Source organism: Gadus macrocephalus, chromosome 23 (genome assembly GCF_031168955.1).
Source record: "Gadus macrocephalus chromosome 23, ASM3116895v1".
Classification (NCBI taxonomy): domain Eukaryota; kingdom Metazoa; phylum Chordata; class Actinopteri; order Gadiformes; family Gadidae; genus Gadus; species Gadus macrocephalus.
This window is the reverse complement of record NC_082404.1, coordinates 19706608-19730436: the sequence shown is the minus strand read 5'-3', so window position 1 is coordinate 19730436 and position 23829 is coordinate 19706608. Positions and strand designations below refer to the sequence as shown.

Here is a 23829-nt window from a genome sequence, read left to right as displayed (position 1 = left end):
CTTCCCAGCTTCACCCCTGACCTGGACCCCAACCCTGACCCCGATTAGAGAATACATGAGAGCGTTCCCACTCTATCTATAGCCCCCCCCCCCCCCCCCCCCCTCACCGTGTGATGCCCACCTGGGGCAGCAGGGGCAGCAGCAGCAGCATGGACCAGTGCTGATCCTCAGCTTGTGTTTGGGCGCCCGCGCCAGGAAGGCCTCGTCCCCGCCCCACCTCCTCCAGCATCAGGACCAGGAACTTAAACACCACCACGGCAACGTAACTGGGGGGGGGGTTAATGAGATCGGGAGGCAAACGGATGTATATATATTAGGGCTATTCAAAGAGAAGCAAGAGGCCTAAAACAACATGTTCTTTATTAATCCCAGACCGGAAATTTGGTTGTCACAGGACAAAAGTTAATGATTAATTGATTCAATTTAAAATTACCCATTTTAATTAAGAGGTTAAACAAAGAACTTACATATATATTTACAGAATATAATTCCTAATATTGTCTTCATCCACCCTACTAGTGCTCTCCAGAGTCAGCGATCGTGTTCTCCTTCTTTGTGTTTCCCTGTCCTGTATTATTTCCCACACAGCAGGCACTTCCATGACAGAACAAGGAGCTCAGTGAGAAATGGAAAACAGCAGTGGAGGAGGGAGAGAGAGAGAAAGGCCAGGAGGAGAGAGAGAGAGAGAGAGAGAGGGTGTGAGTGGATGAAGAGGAGAGGAAACCCACCAGGCTGACGTCATATCAGTGAACATGGCCGCTCTGGAATCCACATCCCCAAGACAGGACATGGTGCCAATCACTAGAGAGAGAGAGAGAGATGAGACAGAGAGAGAGAGAGAGAGAGAGAGAGAGGGGGGGAGAAGAGGGGGAGAGACAGAGAGAGACAAGAGAGAGAGAGAGAGACAGAGAGAGAGAACAGAGAGAGAGACAGAGAGAGAGAGAGGAGGGGGTCGAGAGACGAGAGAGAGAAAGAGCAGAAAGAGAGAGAGAGGGGGAGAGAGAGAGAGAGGGAGAGAAAGAGACAGAGAGAGAAAGAGACACAGAGAGAGAGCGAGAGAGAGAGACAGAGAGAGAGAAAGAGAGAGAGAGAGAGAGAGAGAGAGAGAGAGAGAGAGAGAGAGGGAGACAGAGACAGAGCGACAGAGAGAGAGAGAGAGAGAGAGACAGACAGAGAGAGAGACAGAGGGAGAGAGAGAGACAGAGGGAGAGAGAGAGAGAGACACTGATGATACTATGTCACACCATTGAATCCTTTCTACCTCTTCAATGTACGGCGGGGGGGGGGGGGGGGGCACCTACCGGCGCAGCTCCCGTTGACCCATGCGATGACGCTCTTCTTGTTGGAAGGCACGCTTCTTGTAGATGAAGACACACTCCTCGATGTAGACCACCATGGACACCACCGCCATGAAGGTCAGGCACGGAGTACAGGATGATCCCGAAGACGTCCAACTCTGTCCAGGTACAGAGGGGGGGGGGGGGGGGGGGGGGGGGGACGACAGCATGAGAGAAGATGATGATATGATGATGGGGCGGAAGATGATAACGATGAGTGATTCATTCCCTTTCGACATCAAACCTGTAGAGACTGTACCATCAGAAGACTTACGGAAGAATTCTGTGGCTTCAGGGTACGTTGGCTCGGAGAAGGAAACACTGAAACACTGCTACGCACTCTGGGATGAATAAAGTTATGTGTTGAACTTGTGTTGACTTGAGGTCGACATACTTTCGACAAGGTGTGGCCCTGTCATTCAGAGGTGTTGTCCAGTCATGTCCCGTAAAACACACACACAAACACACACGCAAACACACCCACCACACACACGCACACACCATCACACATATGTGTAACGATGTGGAGCTTCCTGCATGTAATCCAGGGAATCTAACGGCGCAACAAACATCAGGCAACAGAAGTCTTGATTACGCGATGAAGCAGAGTCGGTGACTCCCACTTCTGGGAAGAGAGAGTACGGCCAGCCAACACAGGGAAGGTGTTAGCTCAACCACAGACAGCTGTGGGAGGACCACTGGGGTAACAAGGCAGGGGCTGGGTACTTGGCTGGAAGAACAAACACACCGGGTTGGGGACTCATTTTTCGTGAGAGTCGTGAGTGGAATCCTGACCCATGCCCACGCACACGCAAGCCCAGACGCATGTACACACACACAAAGACAGACACACACACACACACACACACACACACACACACACACACACACACACACACACACACACACACACACACACACACACACACACACACACACACACAAACCCTTATTTTAGTATCTGTTTTTTGTGACCTGTTCTCATGGTTGAGGTGGCCGGAAATCCAAAGATTTTATTGCCATAAACTACTAGTACTCCAGGGGCCTACGTTCAATAAAAAAAAGAAATTTGGTAAAAAATGTTGATGGGTAATGATTCAATGATATTGATCCTTAGATTGATCTCAAAATGCATAAAAGCTCGAGCTTGAGGATAACAATTAGAGAATGAGAAAATAAAAGAAGTTTAAGAAGTTTAAAAACGGCTCTGATTCTATTTTACACAATAACGTTACGTTATTGCAAACAATATCGACTGACTTAAGGCCACGTTTATACGTAGGGGGGAAGAGGGTCAGGAGAATCCTCACTCAATTCCTGGATCCATAAAAGGGACAATCCTCTCTCCATTGTGTGTGCGTGTTCGTTGGGTTCGTGATATATCACACTTAAATGGTCCTGTGTGAATGCTTTCTATAAAATAGTATATTAGTTGCATTTGCAAATGCAAAGAGGCTAAAAGAGTTTGCACAAACGTAAAAATTAGTTCCACCTTAACAGCATCCATGATAGCCAAACAAACTGTTAACATATAGGGCGCTCATATGACGCTAAGCATTTCATGGCGCATAATGTGGCGCTTCAGAACCTAAAAACCCGTTTCTCGTTGACACGAAAACACATAACCGGCGTTTTCAGAAATCTCCACTTTGGCAGGAGTTTTTAGAAATGATCGTTTTCTGTGACAGAAACGGCGTTTTCGTGTAAATGAGAGGCCAAACCGCGTGAAAATATCTGCGTTTTCCCTTCGTGTAAACGGGGCCTAGTGTCTTCAACTCAACCGTCAGTAATGGAGAAATGGACTAAGGACCCTCAAAGACAAACATGAAATTGGCCTGATGGCCAGAAAAAAAATATTTAGCTGCGTAATTCACCGTGAAATAAACCTCAGATGGAAATTGATTTTGTATGATTATCCCTTAAGTATTAGGGTAAAACAAATGCAAATTGTATGAATAACATTATTTATAATGAGGGTAGCACCTGGCACTGGACCACTTCACAATTTCTACAATTGCTGATGTTCATACCGTATTATACTGTTTGTTCTGTAGGCCTATATCCTTATTTCTCCTTGCATTTTTTGCATTGTATTAAGTTAGGACAACTTTGTATTTTAATTTCCTTGGAAAATATCTTGCGTCTCTTCTTACACATAATCTCCCTCCCTGGGGGCAATAAGGTGTTATCATATCGACCATTGCCTCGACCACCAAGGGGCAGCAGGCTGTGTGGGGCAGCGGGAGAGGGCACTGGACGCGGGACAGCCGCTCACAAGGCGCCCCTCCAGCTCCCTCCAGGGGGCACACAAGAACGACTCACTGGATCACTCGGGGTCTCTACTCACTGAGGATCACTCAGGGTCTCTACTCACTGAGGATGATTTCGATGGCGAGAGGTGGTGGGCTCTGGCAGCTCGGATCCACTGAGCGATTGGAAGCGTCCATTCTTTGCGTGCCTTGAGGGGTGCTTCTTCCAAATTTCTGTAGTCCCGAATTGAACGCTTGGTACCCTGTCCTACATCCAAAGAGCGAACTAGAGGCGTCGACGCAACGCGAGAGGCATCTATCAGCGTGTGGGTGTGTGTAAGTGTGTGTGTGGGTGGGTGGGTTTGTGTCTCTCCACCCAAGGGTGTTCTTCGAAGGTGGTGTTCCTGGAGTGGATCTGGTCAGACTCCACCGTGCGTCCCCCTCACCGCCGAGTCGGCTGCTGGAATCCTGACGAATCTCAACCCGATTCCACAGGGAGCGGATCCCTCGCCGCCGGGCTGTGGGCTGTGGGGAACCGTTTTCTACTTTCGATTTTTATTTCCTAAAAAACAGAAGTCCGAGGCAATAGATTGGTATCCGTGTCGTAAGACATCGATTTAAATAAAATAAATAAATTAAAAAGCACCATAGCTGAATTTAAGGAAAACAGATTCAAAACGAGAGAAACTTTTATTCGGACTAATGTATGGGGGGGGGGGCAGTGAAAGGGATTGGGGAAGGAGGGGGAGGGAATTCCACAGAACTACACCCCCGGGCCGAGCATTTCAATCACATGCCCCGCGTCCCCATAGCAACGAGAGCTGTAGAGGAGCCATCATGTGAGGTGGAGGCTGTGGTGAAACAACCAAGTCACTGCTCCAAGAACAGCACGACCACACACATTAATATCTATTAATAATGGATGGTCAAACGAAACAGTCAGTCAGTCAGTCAGTCAGTCAGTCAGTCAGTCAGTCAGTCAGTCAGTCAGTCAGTCTCTCTCTCTCTCTCTCTCTCTCTCTCTCTCTCTCTCTCTCTCTCTCTAATCTGTCTGTTTTACTTAATATGGAGGAGTTATTTTAAGTGCAAAGTCAAACAAACCCATCACCACAACCACCAACTTGTGTACTTCATCGGAGGGTTTGTTCATCGGAGGGTTTGTGTCCACTTATAATGACTGACGTGAGCGATGAACTTGAGGTCAATGCTCTTGTCAGTCATTATAAGTGTCTTTCCAAGGAGAAAGAGAGAGAGAGAGAGAGAGAGAGAAAGAGAGAGCGAGAAGAGAGGGAGAGGGAGAGAGAGAGAGCGACGAGAGAGAGAGAGAAAGAAAGAGAGAGCGAGAGAGAGAGAGAGAAAGAGAGAGCGAGAAGAGAGGGAGAGAGAAAGAGAGAGAGCGACGAGAGAGAGAGAGAGAAAGAAAGAGAGAGAGAGAGGGACGAGAGAGAGAGAAGGAGATAGAGGGAGGGAGAGAGAAATACAGAGAGGGAGAGATACGCAGGATGTACAGTCACAATTTGTAACTTTGTAATCATTTTGTTGCAAGTCGAAAGAAGCTGATTTTACTGCCACCTTCCCGAACATGGAGACAATGGCCGGGTGAGTGACTCCTCAGTGGAGAGACGGATGGCTTTCCTGTTGATGCCGGAGCCATCCATGATTAGCGTCAATGCTATGTCGGGGTGCGTGCACGGTCCAAGGTCTGTGGGCCACTGGGTCGAGGAGGTCCTGCAGGTCGCATGGAGTCGTTTCTTCACTGGGGATTGTTTACTTTGCAGAGCGGTCCGTGTGTCGCTGGCATTGACATGAAGGCCGTTCACCCTGGGCGCATGCGCACACACACACACACACACACACACACACACACACACACACACACACACACACACACACACACACACACACACACACACACACACACACACACACACACACACACACACACACACACACACACACACGGCTTATAGAGGCAGTGGTGGTTCTAGACACATTTTACTTGGGGGGCCTGGTAACAATGTGCCATTGAATATCTATTAGAGAGCATCATTAAACACATTAAAAACAGATCTACATGTAAATCAGTATGTATCCAACCTCCGATCCTGATCAGGCCAAAGGACCATATCTACAACACAGTAGAGCTCACAGAGACCTTTAATGCTCTGACACATTATTGAAGTGTTTTGACAGTGGAGTTTGAACAGGGGAGAAGTGAGTTAGACTTATTGGTAATTAGTTGTTGCGTTTTGAAGGCCAGTGTGATCCAGGTGAACCAAGTGTGCTAAATGATAAGATTTGTTCTTAGAGTTTAGCAAAAATGTGAAAACAGTGGAATTGTGCTTAGAGTTTAGCAGTCTGGAGTCTGAGCTTCAAGTTTTCAGAATTGTTTGCATAGTTTCAAATTTTTGTGAATTTACAATCGAGAAAAACTGCAAGTTAGAGCTTCTCAGATGAACAGCCATTCAAGCACTCCTGTTGATGAAGAGAAACTCCGCCAGCAAAACATTTGATTCAATTCTTGTGCATGATCATGGGAAAGTACAGGCAGCAGGTTACCACGGATACATTCAGTGAGACAGTGACCAAGACTCTTACAGGGAAACGTTGGCATTGTGGTTGGGGAATATACAGGTTACCAAGGTAAATGGGAGTTACCATCGTGGGGAGTTTAGGATTGGCGGGAGAGGCCAAGTTAAAATGCAATATACTATTGGGGAAGTGGACATGTCTGCAAGTCTGCAAGCAAGGCTGCAAGACACTTTAAGGAATCTACACAACAAAGAAGTCAGTAGAGAGGCCTGGCCTCCGTATCAGAACTATCTTAACCTCTCTCAGTTAGAGCGAGGAAGGGTAGTCTCTTAAGGTCAAAGGAGAATTTAAACTATTCCTTTTAGATTGACTTGTAATTATATAAACAAGGTTAATGCAATGTTTATAATTGTGTATTATAGTTATGATTAATATATCCACGACACCTGTTGAGGGTCTGCTAGAATAGAGTCAGCTAGAATGGTGTCTAATAGAATAGTGTCAGCTAGAATGGGGTCTAATAGAATAGAGTCAGCTAGAATGGTGTCTAATAGAATAGTGTCAGCTAGAATGGGGTCTAATAGAATAGTGTCAGCTAGAATGGGGTCTAATAGAATAGAGTCAGCTAGAATGGGGTCTAATAGAATAGTGTCTGCTAGAATGGGGTCTTCTGGGGTCTAATAGTTCAGGGTAAATCCTCTTCAGGCACTCTGAATTTAAGGGAGGGAGTCCACTTCAAGAGGGCCAAATCAAAGACATCTGAGAGAATTTGTTCTGGGAGCTGTTGGGTTGATTTGCACACTTTAACTACTTAACAAAGATCACTTTAACAAAAGACTGATTGAGTCTTAGTGTTCTATATCTCATTGCAATTATAGTATATGGATGACATCTCCTGTATGTTAAATCTATTTTCGTCTCGGATTTATTATTTTATGATGTGTGGTGATTGTCGACTACTGTTTGCAAACCAAATTGCACCTCTGAGACAATAAAGATTATCCAACCCAATGAATCCCCGAGCACACGTCAGTCAAGCACCACTCACTTTGTAGAAACAAATGCCCGCCGGAGGGACAAAGTCTATAAGGTTGAACATTTGTGGTGAATAAGCACTAGGCCCCTTTTTAAGTCTGCTTTTAACTTGTTCAATGAATACATTTTCACATTATGTCGTTGCAAAGGACCATTGATTTTAACCTCCACTCAGTCTTTTTTTAAATTGATTACTTTAAACATAATTCTGGAGTTAAAAAAATAAAAACAATCATTCATATGTTTACGTTAATTTTGTAGAGGCATATCTAACATTCACAAAATATAATATTTTCTGCTCTTAATTAACCCTCATCACATTTTTCTGCCTCTGTCTATCACTTCATATTGTATTTACTTAAACCCCAGGGAAAAATCTTGAACTGTCATGCAGGGCTTTACAGTACAATGCCTTAATCCCTGGTGTATAAATGATCAAAGGGGACGAATACGTGTATACACTGTGTGCACTACTGACGAGATTCAGGCAGGAACACAATTGCAATCAGCAATGGTGTCTATTTCATAATTAAATAAAGTATTCATCAAGGTTACCACACAATGCTGAGCCTAGATATTACAATATTAGTTCATCAGGCAGGTTTTGGATCTCAATACAGTAAAGGCCTACAAAAGCATACATTTTTTAACGTTTTTTTATGAAAAAGTTAAAATATTAAATACCTATTCATTTTTAAATGTCTATGCATATTTGAGAACTGAAGGTAAAAAGCAGGGTTACTTTTCAACTGAATATCCCAGTGATAAGATGTATATTTAAGGATGCTAGACATCCGAGAAGCTTCATGTCGACGCTTCAGTTGAGGCTACGGTTGCCTTCATCAAAATCGCCAAATATTGGATGGACGAATTATAATTACGGTAGTTTTGTAGTTGGATATTCAAACATTATTTGAATATTCCGCTAGCCCTTTGACAGCTGTCATCCAGTGGGAGGATAGCCAATGTCCCAATGGCTGGACGGCCAGCTGGACAACAACAGGAAGGATTGAAACACGGACGAGAACGGTAACAGAAACAGAAAAGGCTTTTAATGAAGAAGTCTCAGTTCCACTCACCGGCTTGAAAGGAATAAAAAATAGAGGGACAACAATGACAAAGGGACACGACAAATGACGAACCTGCAAGGAAACAACAGGAAGTGAACTTGTATCTATGGGGAGAGACAGGTCAGGGAATGAGGCACAGGTGGCAAGATTGACACGGACCCTCAGGTCGGATTAGGCCTCTCTGGCAGTGGGTCGACTCACAGTCTAACAGCGGGTCCACAGAGACGACCGACTGATGGTCCGATGCCGGGGCAGCAGGGGCTGTAGACCAGGACTGTGGACCAGGGCTGTAGACCGGGGCTGTAGACCGGGGCTGTAGACCAGGACTGTGGACCAGGACTGTAGACCAGGACTGTAGACCAGGACTGTGGACCAGGACTGTAGACCGGGGCTGTAGACCGGGGCTGTAGACCGGGGCTGTAGACCAGGGCTGTAGACCAGGACTGTAGACCAGGACTGTAGACCAGGACTGTAGACCAGGACTGTAGACCAGGACTGTGGACCAGGACTGTGGACCAGGACTGTGGACCAGGGCTGTAGACCAGGACTGTAGACCAGGACTGTGGACCAGGGCTGTAGACCAGGACTGTAGACCTCCAGGGCTCCAGGGCTGCGGGGCTCCAGGGCTCCAGGGCTCCAGGGCTGCAGGGCTCCAGGGCTCCAGGGCTCCAGGGCTCCAGGGCTGCAGGGCTGCAGGGCTCCGGGGCTCCAGGGCTGCGGGGCTCCAGGGCTGCAGGGCTGCAGGGCTCCAGGGCTCCGGGGCTGCAGGGCTGCGGGGCTCCAGGGCTGCGGGGCTCCAGGGCTCCAGGGCTCCAGGGCTGCAGGGCTCCGGGGCTCCAGGGCTGCGGGGCTCCAGGGCTGCAGGGCTCCAGGGCTCCAGGGCTCCGGGGCTCCAGGGCTGCGGGGCTCCAGGGCTCCAGGGCTCCAGGGCTGCAGGGCTGCAGGGCTCCAGGGCTCCAGGGCTCCAGGGCTGCGGGGCTCCAGGGCTCCAGGGCTGCAGGGCTCCAGGGCTCCAGGGCTCCAGGGCTCCAGGGCTCCAGGGCTCCAGGGCTCCAGGGCTCCAGGGCTGCGGGGCTCCAGGCCGGAGGCGCCCAGCAGGGTTTCTGGGAGTTCATGCAGCGCTGACGGGTGAGGCTAAAGGGGTGACCGACGTTCACCGTCCCCAACGCTGCACTGTCCCCCTCAGACCCACCGTCCCCTCAGACCCACTGTCCCCCTCAGACCCACTGTCCCCCTCAGACCCTCTGTCCCCCTCAGACCCACTGTCCCCCTCAGACCCACTGTCCCCCTCACTGTCCCCTCAGACCCACTGTCCCCTCAGACCCACTGTCCCCCTCAGACCCACTGTCCCCTCAGACCCACTGTCCCCTCAGACCCACCGTCCCCCTCAGACCCACTGTCCCCCTCAGACCCTCTGTCCCCCTCAGACCCACTGTCCCCCTCACTGTCCCCCTCACTGTCCCCCTCAGACCCACTGTCCCCCTCAGACCCACTGTCCCCTCAGACCCACTGTCCCCTCAGACCCACTGTCCCCCTCAGACCCTCTGTCCCCCTCAGACCCTCTGTCCCCCTCAGACCCTCTGTCCCCCTCAGACCCACTGTCCCCCTCAGACCCACTGTCCCCTCAGACCCACTGTCCCCCTCACTGTCCCCTCAGACCCACCGTCCCCCTCACTGTCCCCCTCAGACCCACCGTCCCCCTCACTGTCCCCCTCAGACCCACTGTCCCCTCAGACCCACTGTCCCCCTCAGACCCACTGTCCCCCTCAGACCCACTGTCCCCCTCAGACCCTCTGTCCCCCACGCTGCCTGTCCCCTCAGACCCACTGTCCCCCACGCTGCCTGTCCCCTCAGACCATATCAGTGTTCACATAATTCCTACATACAGGCAGAAATCAAGTTGTACGGTCATTTTAGGGTTAGACTGTTTATTTACAAGACTGCTCCTAAAAATCGGGATGAGTACACAAAGGCTCTGACGGAGAACACCTGCAGCGCTGAGGACCTCTGAAGGCCAACAGGCCCTCCGTTACAACCATGACCAACCCTGGTCAGAGCTGAACTCGGAGCCAGATAAGATCGGCAAAGGAGGAACCGTTTAGGGGGCAGGACATGGATCGGTTCAAAGAGGCTCGAAAGGTTGAGCGAGACGGTGAAAGATGCTTAACAGCTTTACTCTGAGAAACGCCAACAGCAGTACTCTGACGTTGATATCATACGGTACGGGATACTAAGGGCTCAGAGGTTTGATGTCATATGGTACGGGATACTAAGGGCTCAGAGGTGTGATATCATACGGTACGGGATACTAAGGGCTCAGAGGTGTGATATCATACGGTACGGGATACTAAGGGCTCAGAGGTGTGATATCATACGGTACGGGATACTAAGGGCTCAGAGGTTTGATATCATACGGTACGGGATACTAAGGGCTCAGAGGTTTGATATCATACGGTACGGGATACTAAGGGCTCAGAGGTTTGATATCATATGGTACGGGATACTAAGGGCTCAGAGGTTTGATATCATACGGTACGGGATACTAAGGGCTCAGAGGTTTGATGTCATACGGTACGGGATACTAAGGGCTCAAAGGTGTGATATCATATATATGGTACGGGATACCAAGGGCTCAAAGGTTTGATCTGCTAGAACAGTCCCATTTGGGCCAATAGTTCGGGGTTCATCCTCTTCATGCACTCTCAATTTAAGGGAGGGAGTCCACTTTAAGAGGGCCAAATCAAAACATATCTGATCATACCTCTCTTGGGTTGATATGCACACTTTAACTACTGCACAAAGGACACTTTAACAAAGGACTGATGGAGTCCTGTTCAATATCTCATTGCAATTATAGATGGATGACATCCCCTGTATGTTAAATCTATTTACTTCTTGAGTTTTATATTTTATGATGTGTGGTGATTGTCGACTACTGTTTGCAAACCAAATTGCACCTGAGCCAATAAAGATGATCTAATCCAACAAATCAAAGTTCTTCCCGTGAGGGGAGAGTCAAAATTGTTCAAAATGATGTTGAATAAGACCTCCATCTTAAGGCCCTATTCAAGGTCTTGTTTGACCTTGTTCAAAAAACAAAAAAAAAAATCTGATTAACTCTGCGAAGGACAGAGTTTCTCAATTTGATTTGAACCACTACTTGATCTTATTCTTTGAAATTGATCACAAAGCAAAATTAGCCTGGAGTTAAAAAAACAAAACATTTATTATTATGTTTACGTTATGTAGAGGCATATATGACATTCACAAAGTACAGTAAATTAATCAGAAAAGAAAATATATATGCAGTCATTGTTTAACAAAAAACTTTCACATACAAACAATATATATGGTGATAAGCATGGTTTCGCTAGGCTACATCCAAAAAAAACAACCACTGATATTAGACCAAAAACTTGAGGAATTTCCATCCTTATTACAGGAGTCTTCCTTTATATGGCTTCAGTTATTCTGATGATGGACTAGTCTGGCTGAACTTTAAACGATCTTATGTTATAGAGAGCAACTAAAACCAATTCCCCTGCAACAGGGACATGTTTACAGCCACACACACACACACACACACACACACACACACACACCACCACCCCCCCCCCCCCCCTCTGGGCAGAGTTAAATGTTTTTTTTCCGCTGGTGGAAGGGGACACATTGTCTGCTCCCTGCATCAGGAACAGCTCCGAGTGACTGCAGACTATTCCACACATTGAAACAAGTTCAGATTGGATAATGCTGACACATCATTGGGAAACGGAGGAAAAACAAATACACCAAATTAAAGGCCGGCCAAAATACCCTCCGATCACCAGCCTACCGTGAGTACAGTACAACACCACTTCAGGACGCAGCACTAGTTGAAGTTACCATGACTGAAATACATTCAGGACCACAGTGACACTTACAAAACACACACACACACACACACACACACACACACACACACACACACACACACACACTTAAAACCAGCACTTCACAAGCCCGACAGACGAAAGTCACAGATAGGGTCTGAAATGATTAAACAACCAATCCACCGTGAAGCGGAAGTGGACCGTTTCCCTGGTTACGGGCGGGAGGGCCTCCACAAAATGGAACACGTAATACGCCACAGAGCGGTCGGACGGTGGGGCTTTGTGGCCGTAGGTTTACTTTGGAATGATGTGATAATTGGGACGACTGAACCATGCAGCCCTTGTATTTTTTCTGGTGCTTCACATGCGCAGGGGCGTAAATAAAGACTGAACACAAAACACAAAACAACTGCATTTGGCAACTCTGTATAACAGTAAAGCTATGGCAAGAGCTAAAATATTCATGTTACATTTTTAAACAGCCCAACAACGACATCCCCACTCTTCATCCCCTACTTGTTAAATGGTTGTGAAGATCATAACGCTCCTTATTCTAATAATATTTAAAGTATGAGTCCCTAAGGAGACTGAATATGAAGGAAGCCCTGAGCCAGCTGTTGATATGATACAAAACACCATTCATTGAAACGAGGGCTGAATACCAGGAGTAATATCGCCACCTGCTGGCCATCATCGGTGCTGCAGACGCATCCCGGCTCCTAACAAGAGAGGCAAGGAGTACTTGCGTTGCACTGCGACGACAAAACACATTTGGTAAGAATGACAACGGCCGGAGGACAGGTAAAGCTTGAATGTTGTAAACACTTCAGTGGTCGGAGCTCCCTGTAGATCAGCCCTTATTTGGCAACAAGCGCCTTGGGCCTAGAAAAGGTGAAGCCTCGGGCTGCATAAAAGTGAGCCTGGATAGACGTGATGTCTGACGGGAACATAAAAAAAAAATAATAGTAAAGAAAATATCCGTCCCCATTCAGCATAACATCGCCTAAACATGTTGGCGGCTGTTCTCAGAACGCGTCTCCCAGGTGAAAGGTCCGATATTAAAAAGCAGCAAACGTAGATTAAATATATGTAAACGGAGCCTCCCACCGCAAATCGTACAGCTGATTGGTTGAGTTCCTGTTAGTTATAAAAAACAAAAACAACAGCTGCTGCTTCACACCCAACTCACGCCATGAATCACAAAATCCAAAAATGAAGCACCTTGTTGACAGACATCGATACTCAAATCCAGAAAGTGCAACTGTGCCATCTTGTGCTGCTCCGTCCAAAACCCCACGCGAGACGAGACCCCCCCCCCCCCCCTTCCAATAACGGTTTGGTTTAGTCCAGGTCTGCAAGGTGCGGTCCACACACAGCCGCAAACAAAAAAAAAGACCGACATAACTAAATCCATTGCTCCTTGTAAACGTCCATTACTACCATCAGTCCATGAAAAACATTAGTATAAAATAAAAGAAAAGAGCGGAGAATAAACAGAAAAAAACGAAACAGCAACAACCTGTAGAAGACTGTTGAGCTCCAGCGAGTCTTCTCTGGGCCAGCGCTTATCTGAAGGGCGAGAGGGGGTCCCTGGTCTCAGACGGGAGTCTGGTGGATTCCCCGCCCCCCCCCCCCCCCCCCCCCCAGACATCGCTCCTAGTCGTATGTCGTGAAGTTTCACAAGCGGAAAGCGTGGAAAAAATATAAAGAGATATATAAATCTATAGATAGAGACACATATCTTTATACATCTATATATCTCATTAATATCAACAGCGTATGTGTGTGTATCTGGACAACGTGCGGGTGTGTGTCGGGGGGAGCACCCCACAAGGCGCTGCTGCCATGACGACCGGCACGGTGGGAATGGTGGGATGGAGGATGTGCTGGGAGACCGTTTCCATGGTGACGGGCTACGGTGTTGTGTCACTTAAGGCATCGTTTTCAAAAATGGCCGAGGAGCTTCTGACGTGACGGAGAATAAAAAAGGAAAGAAAACGGCACATTAGCTTCTGGGTGAAGTGGCGCACGCGCACACACACACACACACACACACACACACACACACACACACACACACACACACACACACACACACACACACACACACACACACACACACACACACACACACACGTTGAGCAGTGTGTGTGTGTCTATGGCAGCCCCAAGTCGTTCTATGAGATGCCATAGACTCCCATGGAAGAGGAATGATAATAATAAGAAAACATAGAAACACAATGGGCGTCTCGCAGCTTCGCTGCTCGACCCCCAATAATAATGATAATAATAATTATAATAATAGGAGCGATGGACCAGGATTATCAGCGCCCACCCATCCCCAGTCTCACCGCGTTAGGACTGGCTCTCCAGCGATATGGTGACGCTGTCCGGTCCCACTGTGGAGCAGAGAGGGAGAGCTCAGAGAACACTCAGAACCGCCCGGCATGAAGGCACCGCCGGGGTCAGACATTAGCTGGCCCATTAACAACGCTAGCGTGCTGTGTGTGTCAGAGACTGTGTGTGTGTGTGTGTGTGTGTGTGTGTGTGTGTGTGTGTGTGTGTGTGTGTGTGTGTGTGTGTGTGTGTCTTGCCTGATGTCAGGGCGTTGGGGGCTGCTGTGTGGTTGCCGTGCGGGGGGCTGTTCAGCAGGTGGTCTTGGACCTCGCTCAGGGGGCTGGCCGGGACCCCCGCCACACTGCAGGCCCCCCATACAGGAGGGGGGGGTTCAGAGTTAGGAGGTTTCACGGTACGTATTGTCCATTTGATAAACCTTTTTTTAAAGCCATGTTAAAATTAACTTTGTGGGCAGGTGCAGCGAGCCCTGCGACCCGGCCTTAGACCCGGCTCCACGCTCACAGGGAGGGCTCCCCGGCCTTAGACCCGGCTCCACGCTCACAGGGAGGGCTCTCCGGGCCTTAGACCCGGCTCCACGCTCACAGGGAGGGCTCCCCGGGCCTTAGACCCGGCTCCACGCTCACAGGGAGGGCTCCCCGGGCCTTAGACCCGGCTCCACGCTCACAGGGAGGGCTCCCCGGGCCTGAGACCAGGGAGGGCTCTCCGGGCCTTAGACCCGGCTCCACGCTCACAGGGAGGGCTCTCCGGGCCTTAGACCCGGCTCCACGCTCACAGGGAGGGCTCCCCGGGCCTTACCTCTGGCTGGGCTCCGGGGGCTGGGGGCCGCCCTGCTCCGGGTCGGGGCTCACCAGGCGGGTGGGGAAGATCAACCCGTCGCCCTGGCTGCAGAGGCCGAGAGGGGGACGACACGTTACGTACTTTCACAACGCAACTGCACCCTTTAACACATAAAGCGGGGACAAGATATTTATTTATTCCTCCTCTTAGAGGCAGTATCACTGCATCTTATTTGGTAAATGGGCTGCAATTATATAGCACTTTTATCCAACGCACTTTACAATATTACCTGACATTCACCCATTCATGAACACATTCACACATCGACGGCGGAGTCAGCCCCGCAGGGCGACAGCCGGGGGGTCGGGAGCAGTCAGGGTGGGGCGCCTGGCTCAGGGACCCAGAAGGACATATCTCCGTTCACTCCAATACAAGATGGAAGCTGGAATGGGTCTCTAACCCAAAGGCTCATAATTACCTTTGGACCATGTACTATTAAAATGTAAGTTTTCTCTTTTCAAAACGCCACCTCAGGCCTTATTTAATTTTTTGTTGCTGGAGAAGGAGGGGTGGGCAGCTGAAAGGAGTCGTAGTGAAACAAATGTTGTTTCAGCCCGGCTACCGAGAGGGCCTAGTGCACGCCTCTGTTAACTTCTAGTATCCAAGGTTTTTCCTCTTAGTTAACATGAATGACGTTGATGGTTTTTAGGCACTGTGGTGACTTTTTATCACCTAAAGTCGCCGATGGACTTCAGGTAGACTAGTCCAGCTGTTGGACGCGTGCACTCAATAACCCTCCCCTTCCTCTGCTTGCGTTCATTGCGATTCACCATTTATTGATCCATTTATTCAAAAGGCCCTTTATTTGAACTGCCTGTATGTCCTCTATGGTATTACAGTGAGTACCTTGGTTATCAGCTATCATAAAATAGTGTCCAAATTAGGTCCACAAACCAGTGGCCGCACCAACATTTGGCCACTTTTATTTTGGAAGTGCTAATCCCGAGAGTTTTAAATCACACTGAAGATAAACTTATTCTGAATTTGCTTTAATCCATGATTATAAGATTTAGAATCACGTCATTTTATTTAAAATGTGTTGCTTGCTTGTACACCAGCTGATGGGTCTGTGTGTATATGTTTGACATTTGATTCTCGATTAAGAAACAGAAAAAGATATAAAAAAACGATTCGATTTTTTTAAAATACAAAAATGAAATTTAAAAAACAAGGTGGTTCTGTTTATCAGGTCAAAAAGGGATAAACTAATCTAAAATAATAATATAAATAATAAAATAATAATAATTGTTGCCCAAATGGCAGGAGTGTAATTTAAAGATCACATATAGAGAATCATCAGGGGGGTTATTAACTTATACTTCCATGGTCGGGAAACAATGCGACTGTGCTGGCTCAGACCTCTCGCTTATGATGCTACAATGCTAACAATGCTAGAGAACAAGAGTATTGCTGCACCCGGAACGTCACGAAGTAGGGCGAGGCTCCCGTGATGCGGAAGCAAACCTCTCCTTGATGTTGGCCTGCGGCATTGAGCAGTTTACATAGGGATGAATGGGCGCCATGTTTTAATCCGCTGCGCTTTTCTTTATAGGTCCAAGCACTAATGACACCGACTGCATCCTTAAGACAAACTCCTTGTTGTTTAACACAAGAAATGATTTTAAAATACATATCAGGGAAAAGGCTGAATTAATGCTAGAATGCTTAGTACGGCAGAGGTCTGTTCTAAACTCTGGTAACTCTTCTAAAGCGCTCCTCACCTGGTGAAGAGAGGCAGGGGCCAGTACTTCCTCTGGTCCCCAAAGACCTGGGCCACGTTCTTGCGGAAGCCCAGAGAGAAGCCGTTCTTATCGGAGCCGGTCCTGAAGACCGGGGCCCTGAAGGCCTCTGATGGAGAGAAGCAGGGAGACAATATGAATATCTGTATTAAGAATATAAAGGAAGTCCCAACCACACAATGGACTGTAGGGCAGCAAGCACCAGTCAATCAACGGAGAACTCAATTATACATTTAGATTTTTGATTGTCGATTAATCATTCTGAATTACAAACACAAAATATTTCATGGATTATTAAAAATTAACACTTATCGTTTTCCACTGGTCGGGCGTTTTTTTGTTGGAGAACACGTACCTATTGTGGAGCGGTTCCGGCCCACCAGCCACAGGTGGTAGCTGAAGAGGGACAGAATACTGATGCAGAACATGGCCGCCACGAAGAACAGGAACAGCACGTGGAATTTAGCGTGCGTTTCTGGCAGGTTGTTCTGGGGGGAGGAGGAGGAGGAGGAGTGAAAGAAAGAGACAGAGAGAGAGACAGAGAGACAGAGACAGAGAGACAGAGACAGAGAGAGAGACAGAGGCAGAGAGAGACAGAGACAGAGAGAGAGACAGAGAGAGAGACAGAGACAGAGAGAGAGAGAGACAGAGACAGAGACAGAGAGAGAGAGACAGAGAGACAGAGAGAGAGAGAGAGACAGAGAGACAGAGAGACAGAGACAGAGAGAGACAGAGAGAGAGAGTCCAACAAAGTTAAAACAAACAGCATGTCCGGAGATTCCTCAGGAGAACTGGGAAAGCGACACGTGAATGGGATGAAAGGAGGGTGAACTGGTCCCTTTTCAGGCCGTGTAAACACAGGTGTTGCACTTCCCGTTAATAGAACTGTTCAGTTCTATCTGCCTTACTTGGTTCTGTGGAGAACCCAGCAGAACCCAACGGCTCCTGCTGACGCCAGCGTGAAAAGGGTCCGTGGGGACGGGGACACAGAACCACGGCACAACGTAACAGAACCACAACGTAACACAGAACCACAACGTAACACAGAACCACAACGTAACACAGAACCACAACGTAACACAGAACCACAACGTAACAGAACCACAACGTAACAGAACCACAACGTAACAGAACCACAACGTAACACAGAACACCACAACGTAACAGAACCACAACGTAACACAGAACCACAACGTAACACAGAACCACAACGTAACACAGAACCACAACGTAACAGAACCACAACGTAACAGAACCACAACGTAACACAGAACCACAACGTAACACAGAACCACAACGTAACAGAACCACAACGTAACACAGAACCACAACGTAACAGAACCACAACGTAACAGAACCACAACGTAACAGAACCACAACGTAACACAGAACCACAACGTAACACAGAACCACAACGTAACAGAACCACAACGTAACAGAACCACAACATAACAGAACCACAACGTAACAGAACCACAACGTAACACAGAACCACAACGTAACAGAACCACAACGTAACAGAACCACAACGTAACACAGAACCACAACGTAACACAGAACCACAACGTAACACAGAACCACAACGTAACAGAACCACAACGTAACACAGAACCACAACGTAACACAGAACCACAACGTACAGAACCACAACGTAACAGAACCACAACGTAACAGAACCACAACGTAACACAGAACCACAACGTAACACAGAACCACAACGTAACAGAACCACAACGTAACAGAACCACAACGTAACAGAACCACAACGTAACACAGAACCACAACGTAACACAGAACCACAACGTAACAGAACCACAACGTAACACAGAACCACAACGTAACACAGAACCACAACGTAACAGAACCACAACGTAACACAGAACCACAACGTAACACAGAACCACAACGTAACAGAACCACAACGTAACACAGAACCACAACGTAACAGAACCACAACGTAACACAGAACCACAACGTAACAGAACCACAACGTAACACAGAACCACAACGTAACACAGAACCACAACGTAACACAGAACCACAACGTAACAGAACCACAACGTAACAGAACCACAACGTAACAGAACCACAACGTAACACAGAACCACAACGTAACAGAACCACAACGTAACAGAACCACAACGTAACACAGAACCACAACGTAACACAGAACCACAACGTAACACAGAACCACAACGTAACACAGAACCACAACGTAACACAGAACCACAACGTAACAGAACCACAACGTAACAGAACCACAACGTAACAGAACCACAGGGGGGGGGGGGCGCGGGGGTGGACGGGGGGGGGCGCGGGGGGGGGGCGCGGGGGTGGACGGGGGGGGACGCGGGGGTGGACGGGGGGGGGGCGTGGGGGTGGACGGGGGGGGGGGCGTGGGGGTGGACGGGGGGGGGGGCGCGGGGGTGGACGGGGGGGGGGCGCGGGGGGGGGACGCGGGGCTTGGGCACGCGGGGAGGGGGGGGGGTTACCTTGGGCAGTTCTCTGCCGATTTCCTCCGGCAAAGCTTTAGTGCAAACAGAGACAACACAGGTTAGCAACACCGGGAAGGAACAGGAGGGGGGGGGCGGGGTCAAAGGTCAAAGCCAAGGGAGTCGGGTTAAAAGGGAGGTGTGTGTGTGTGTGTGTGTGTGTGTGTGTGTGTGTGTGTGTGTGTGTGTGTGTGTGTGTGTGTGTGTGTGTGTGTGTGTGTGTGTGTGTGTGTGTTCTGAACAGAGGGTAAACACACGGCAACACAAAAGAAGAAAGGGGATGCATGGAGGACGACGCTGGCAGAGACGAGTCCCGTCTCCCGACGGCTCGAGAGGCGCAGGGGGGACAATGAGGGAGAGTGTTCGTTAGGACATGGAGGGAACAAGAGCTTCATGGGGGAGGGGGGGGTGAGAGACACTGGGACCGTACAGAACCCGGGGAGCAGCGGCACCATGCAGGACTGGTGGCGCACACACACACACACACACACACACACACACAGCTTGTCTACTCACGGTCCAGAACTTGATGAAATACTGCAGCACGGTGGCGGCGATGAACAGGCAGTACACGAGCGAGTACGCCAGGAAGAGGATGAAGTACTTGTAGTTGGAGAAGCCCACACAATTGTTCACCCTGGGAAACACGTGAAGACATAGCTGCTGCATGAGCAGAGAGGAGGTGCAGACGCCTGAACCAAGACCTTAATATTGTCAGTCTTCGTCCACAGGAATAAAAGAGTGAAAAACATACCATGGACAATGATGGTCCATCTTCAGCACACACCTGGAGACGTAGAGAAGCGCAGAACAGACGGTTATTCTCCCTGTGCGTCTCACTCACCAACAGCCTCACTGAGAAATGGACCTTAGAGCAACCGTTCTCAAAGTTCACTGCTGAGGTTCCTGTATGAGCCCACTTCGACCCCTGACCCCTCCTAGTTCAATTCAGACCACACAGGGCATCTCTGCCTTGATTGGCTTTCGGCCTCCATCTTGCCTGTCAATCACAGGTACGTGATAAGCTGAACACGTGACTAACACTGAGAGCAGAGTGTTCGGTCAGCCCCCCTGTGTTCAGACCCCCCCCCCCCCCCCCGTGTGTTCGGTCAGCCCCCCTGTGTTCAGCCCCCCCCCCCCCTGGTGTTCAGCCCCCCCCCCCCCCCGTGTATTCGGAGCTCTTACATGTCGCAGGCAGAGCAGTGGTGGCAGCGGTCAGGCTTGATGACTTGGCAGCGGTCACAGTAGCGGATGGCTGGATGACGTACAAACAACAACACAACACATTGGTACCATTGATGAGCATCCACCTCAACTCCTGAAGCTACAGGGCAGGAGGGGGAGGTCAAAGGTCAAACACATTCAGCAGAGGAGTGTGGAATGGAGGCAAGATGCTTAGAAGGGTGTGTGGGTGTGTGTATGTGTGCGTGCGTGTGTGTGCGTGCGTGTGCGTTACCTCCAGAGCTGGCGCGTGAATGTGCGTTCGGGCGTGTGTGCGTGTTTGTCTGTATGTGTGTGTGTGTGTGTCTGTGTGCGTGCGTGCGTTACCTCCAGAGCCAGTGTGTTTGGGCGTGTGTGTGTGTTCGCGTGTATGTGCATGTCTCTGTGTACGTGTGTGTGTGTCTGTGTGCGTGCGCGTGTGTCTCTGTGTGTGCGTGCGTGCGTTACCTCCAGAGCCAGTGCGTGTGCGTTTGGGCGTGTGTGTGTGTTCGCGTGTATGTGCATGTGTCTGTGTGCGTGTGTGTGTGTCTGTGTGCGTGCGTGTGTGTCTGTGTGTGTGTGTCTCTGTGTGTGCGTGCGTTACCTCCAGACCCGGTGCGTGTGTAGAGCGGCAGGCCGGCGGCTGCCCTCCACAGGACCTCCTGCTGGGCCTCGGGTCGCTCCTCCTTCTCATAACGCTCCTTCTCCACCTTGGCCAGGCAGAACTGGGGGGCAGTCAGGGGGTTAGGGCAGAACTGGGGGGCAGTCAGGGGGTTAGGGCAGCACTGGGGGGCAGTCAGGGGGTTAGGGCAGCACTGGGGGGCAGTCAGGGGGTTAGGGCAGCACTGGGGGGCAGTCAGGGGGTTAGGGCAGCACTGGGGGGCAGTCAGGGGTTAGGGCAGCACTGGGGGGCAGTCAGGGGGTTAGGGCAGCACTGGGGGGCAGTCAGGGGGTGGGGGCAGTCAGGGGGTTAGGGCAGCACTGGGGGCAGTCAGGGGGTGGGGCAGCACTGGGGGGCAGTCAGGGGGTGGGGGCAGCACTGGGGGGCAGTCAGGGGGTGGGGGCTCCCAGCCCAGAGGTTAGGGTTCAGTCCCGTGTGTCTACCTGGGGAGCGCCCCCCTCCCTGCTGACGGAGGAACGGGGGTCGTCTGTAAGACCGGGACAGAACCCCGCGGGGGGTCGGGCGGAACGCAGGGGTCTCCTTGACCTGTGCTGCCATGGCAACAGGATTCACACGATGCCTTCGCATGCCATGCGTTGTCATGGCAACCTGCCACCTCAACCCGTCGGACGCCACACATGGTGTGGTGTGGGGGGGGCAGGGGCACATTCTTCAGTCAGGGGGAGGGAGGACTGCTTTATCTTCGATGCGTTGATAAACCAAAAGCAAAAGAAAACAACCAACAATCTGCGTCGGAAATGTCTTCTTTGACGTTCAAACCATCATCACCAGTTTGTGGACAGCTGGAGTCCTCATATCGAGACAGGGCTATCGTGATACTTATTAAGGAATATCTTACATGCCATTATATGACATGTAATAAACTCAATGAATTGACACATGCACTTTATCATATCAATGTCAACAGAACGACTACGGTCGACTATTGCTCGTCTCAGCTGGTCTGAGGGGCGGGCCCCAGCTGGTCTGAGGGGCGGGCCCCAGCTGGTCTGAGGGGCGGGCCCCAGCTGGTCTGAGGGCGGGCCCCAGCTGGTCTGAGGGGCGGGCCCCAGCTGGTCTGAGGGGCGGGCCCCAGCTGGTCTGAGGGGCGGGCCCCAGCTGGTCTGAGGGGCGGGCCCCAGCTGGTCTGAGGGGCGGGCCCCAGCTGGTCTGAGGGGCGGGCCTTACCTCTTTGGAAGGATTGGCCGGCTTGGTGAAGATGGTCTTCCAGTAGGACCACACGAACATGACGAAGGAGACGTGAAGAAGATCAGATACACAACTGGAAAGGGAGCAGAACACAAAGTGACCAAAGGAAACGCACTCAGGGAGTTACAACGATCCACACGCCATTCCATTTAGCTAACAGGAAATTAAAGAAGTAGACAGCAGGAGTCAGAACTCGAGGAGGATCCACCAACTCCTAATACATGAACACAGCAGTGATAACACATGTCAATGTATGGATATGTAAATGTATGGATATGTAAATGTATGTATACGTGCTGCAATGAACTTTTGGTAATGGGGCCGATACCAATGCTTTGCCAAAGATCAGGAAACACCTCTGTTCTCCACAGAGCGACAGCAGCATGTGTCAACAATAGGCTGTCTGTAGAGACTCAAGAATGAGGAAATATACTTACTCTGCTCTCCTATACTGCTATATCCTATAGTGACTGAAACATAAAGCATACAAATCAATGTTAAACAGACCAAACACTAACTTCTATATAGAACAATCGGATTAACTATAATTATTATTATGGATAACAATAATGTAGTAGGCTGACTGCCATAAAGTAGTGGCACAACGTTAAATATGAGTTTTACATGAATTCATATAATGAATATAATTAAATCAGTTTTCTATAGGTTATTGTATGGGAGATTTGACTTCACCAAGCTATGTTATAAACATTATAGCCTGAAAAGGACTATTTCATCAATTTCCCCGTTTAGCCGGTAAATGCCAGCAAGCAGACGGTTCAATAGCTTCGCATCCGAGCTGAAGTAATAGGAACATCTCTTGAGCCATGCCAGACGTATCTTTCCCCCCTTGATGAACAATGGGGCAAAGCGGCGAGCAGCAAATAACCCTCCTCGAAAACTTTGATCAGAACCTCCACATCGAAGCACGTTAACCCAAACACCCAGCGCATATGAAACACGTTGCATCACGTTTACATATTTTATTAATCTTAGCAGCTGTATCGCTTTCCAACACACCAACGTTGGAGCTGCAGCCCATTGACTTCCTGCTGGACAGCAGCAGTCAACACCTGGGCGACCGGGGACCCTGTCGCTCAGGGGGGGCCGTGACGGGTACTCACATATGCAGAGCTCCACGACGTACGCGTAATAGGACCAGCAGACGACCAGGGCGATGAAAATCACAGGTATCCATGATAATCCCCGTTGACAGCATCTCAGTACGTGTGTAGGCGCCA

At 49.5% G+C, this 23829-nt stretch overlaps 3 protein-coding genes across 5 annotated transcripts in view; all 3 read right to left on the bottom strand.

Annotated features, from left to right (window-relative positions):
• LOC132452283 (organic solute transporter subunit alpha-like) overlaps positions 1 to 4128 on the bottom strand; it is a 6712-nt gene extending 2584 nt beyond the window's left edge. The window contains 7 exon segments of the mRNA XM_060044827.1: positions 121 to 213; positions 215 to 266; positions 729 to 801; positions 1302 to 1353; positions 1355 to 1420; positions 1422 to 1456; positions 3712 to 4128. Of these exon segments, the coding sequence (XP_059900810.1) occupies positions 121 to 213; positions 215 to 266; positions 729 to 801; positions 1302 to 1353; positions 1355 to 1420; positions 1422 to 1456; positions 3712 to 3784 (444 nt within the window). The 5' untranslated portion in view covers positions 3785 to 4128.
• Positions 4129 to 8394: 4266 nt separating this feature from the next.
• On the bottom strand, positions 8395 to 9837 carry LOC132452992 (DNA-directed RNA polymerase II subunit RPB1-like). 3 transcript variants are annotated; one of them, XM_060045851.1, is made up of 2 exons: positions 9699 to 9837; positions 8395 to 9396 (listed from the first exon to the last, which is right to left on the bottom strand). In XM_060045851.1, the coding sequence occupies exon 2, from the start codon at positions 9336 to 9338 to the stop codon at positions 8421 to 8423; it is 918 nt and encodes a 305-aa protein (XP_059901834.1). In that variant the 5' UTR covers positions 9339 to 9396; positions 9699 to 9837; the 3' UTR covers positions 8395 to 8420. The 3 variants fall into 3 exon arrangements, with proteins under 3 accessions (XP_059901834.1, XP_059901832.1, XP_059901833.1); XM_060045849.1 differs by lacking the exon at positions 9699 to 9837 and adding an exon at positions 9551 to 9664; XM_060045850.1 differs by lacking the exon at positions 9699 to 9837 and adding an exon at positions 9603 to 9661.
• Positions 9838 to 11430: 1593 nt separating this feature from the next.
• LOC132452279 (palmitoyltransferase ZDHHC20-B-like) lies at positions 11431 to 23820 on the bottom strand. The gene is made up of 12 exons (XM_060044821.1): positions 23713 to 23820; positions 23026 to 23058; positions 22568 to 22661; positions 21323 to 21443; positions 20704 to 20773; positions 20273 to 20305; positions 20035 to 20155; positions 17382 to 17514; positions 17009 to 17135; positions 15246 to 15332; positions 14444 to 14790; positions 11431 to 14057 (listed from the first exon to the last, which is right to left on the bottom strand). Exons 3-11 carry the CDS (start codon positions 22625 to 22627, stop codon positions 14586 to 14588), a joined length of 957 nt encoding a protein of 318 aa, XP_059900804.1. The 5' UTR covers positions 22628 to 22661; positions 23026 to 23058; positions 23713 to 23820; the 3' UTR covers positions 11431 to 14057; positions 14444 to 14585.
• Positions 23821 to 23829: the final 9 nt, after the last annotated feature.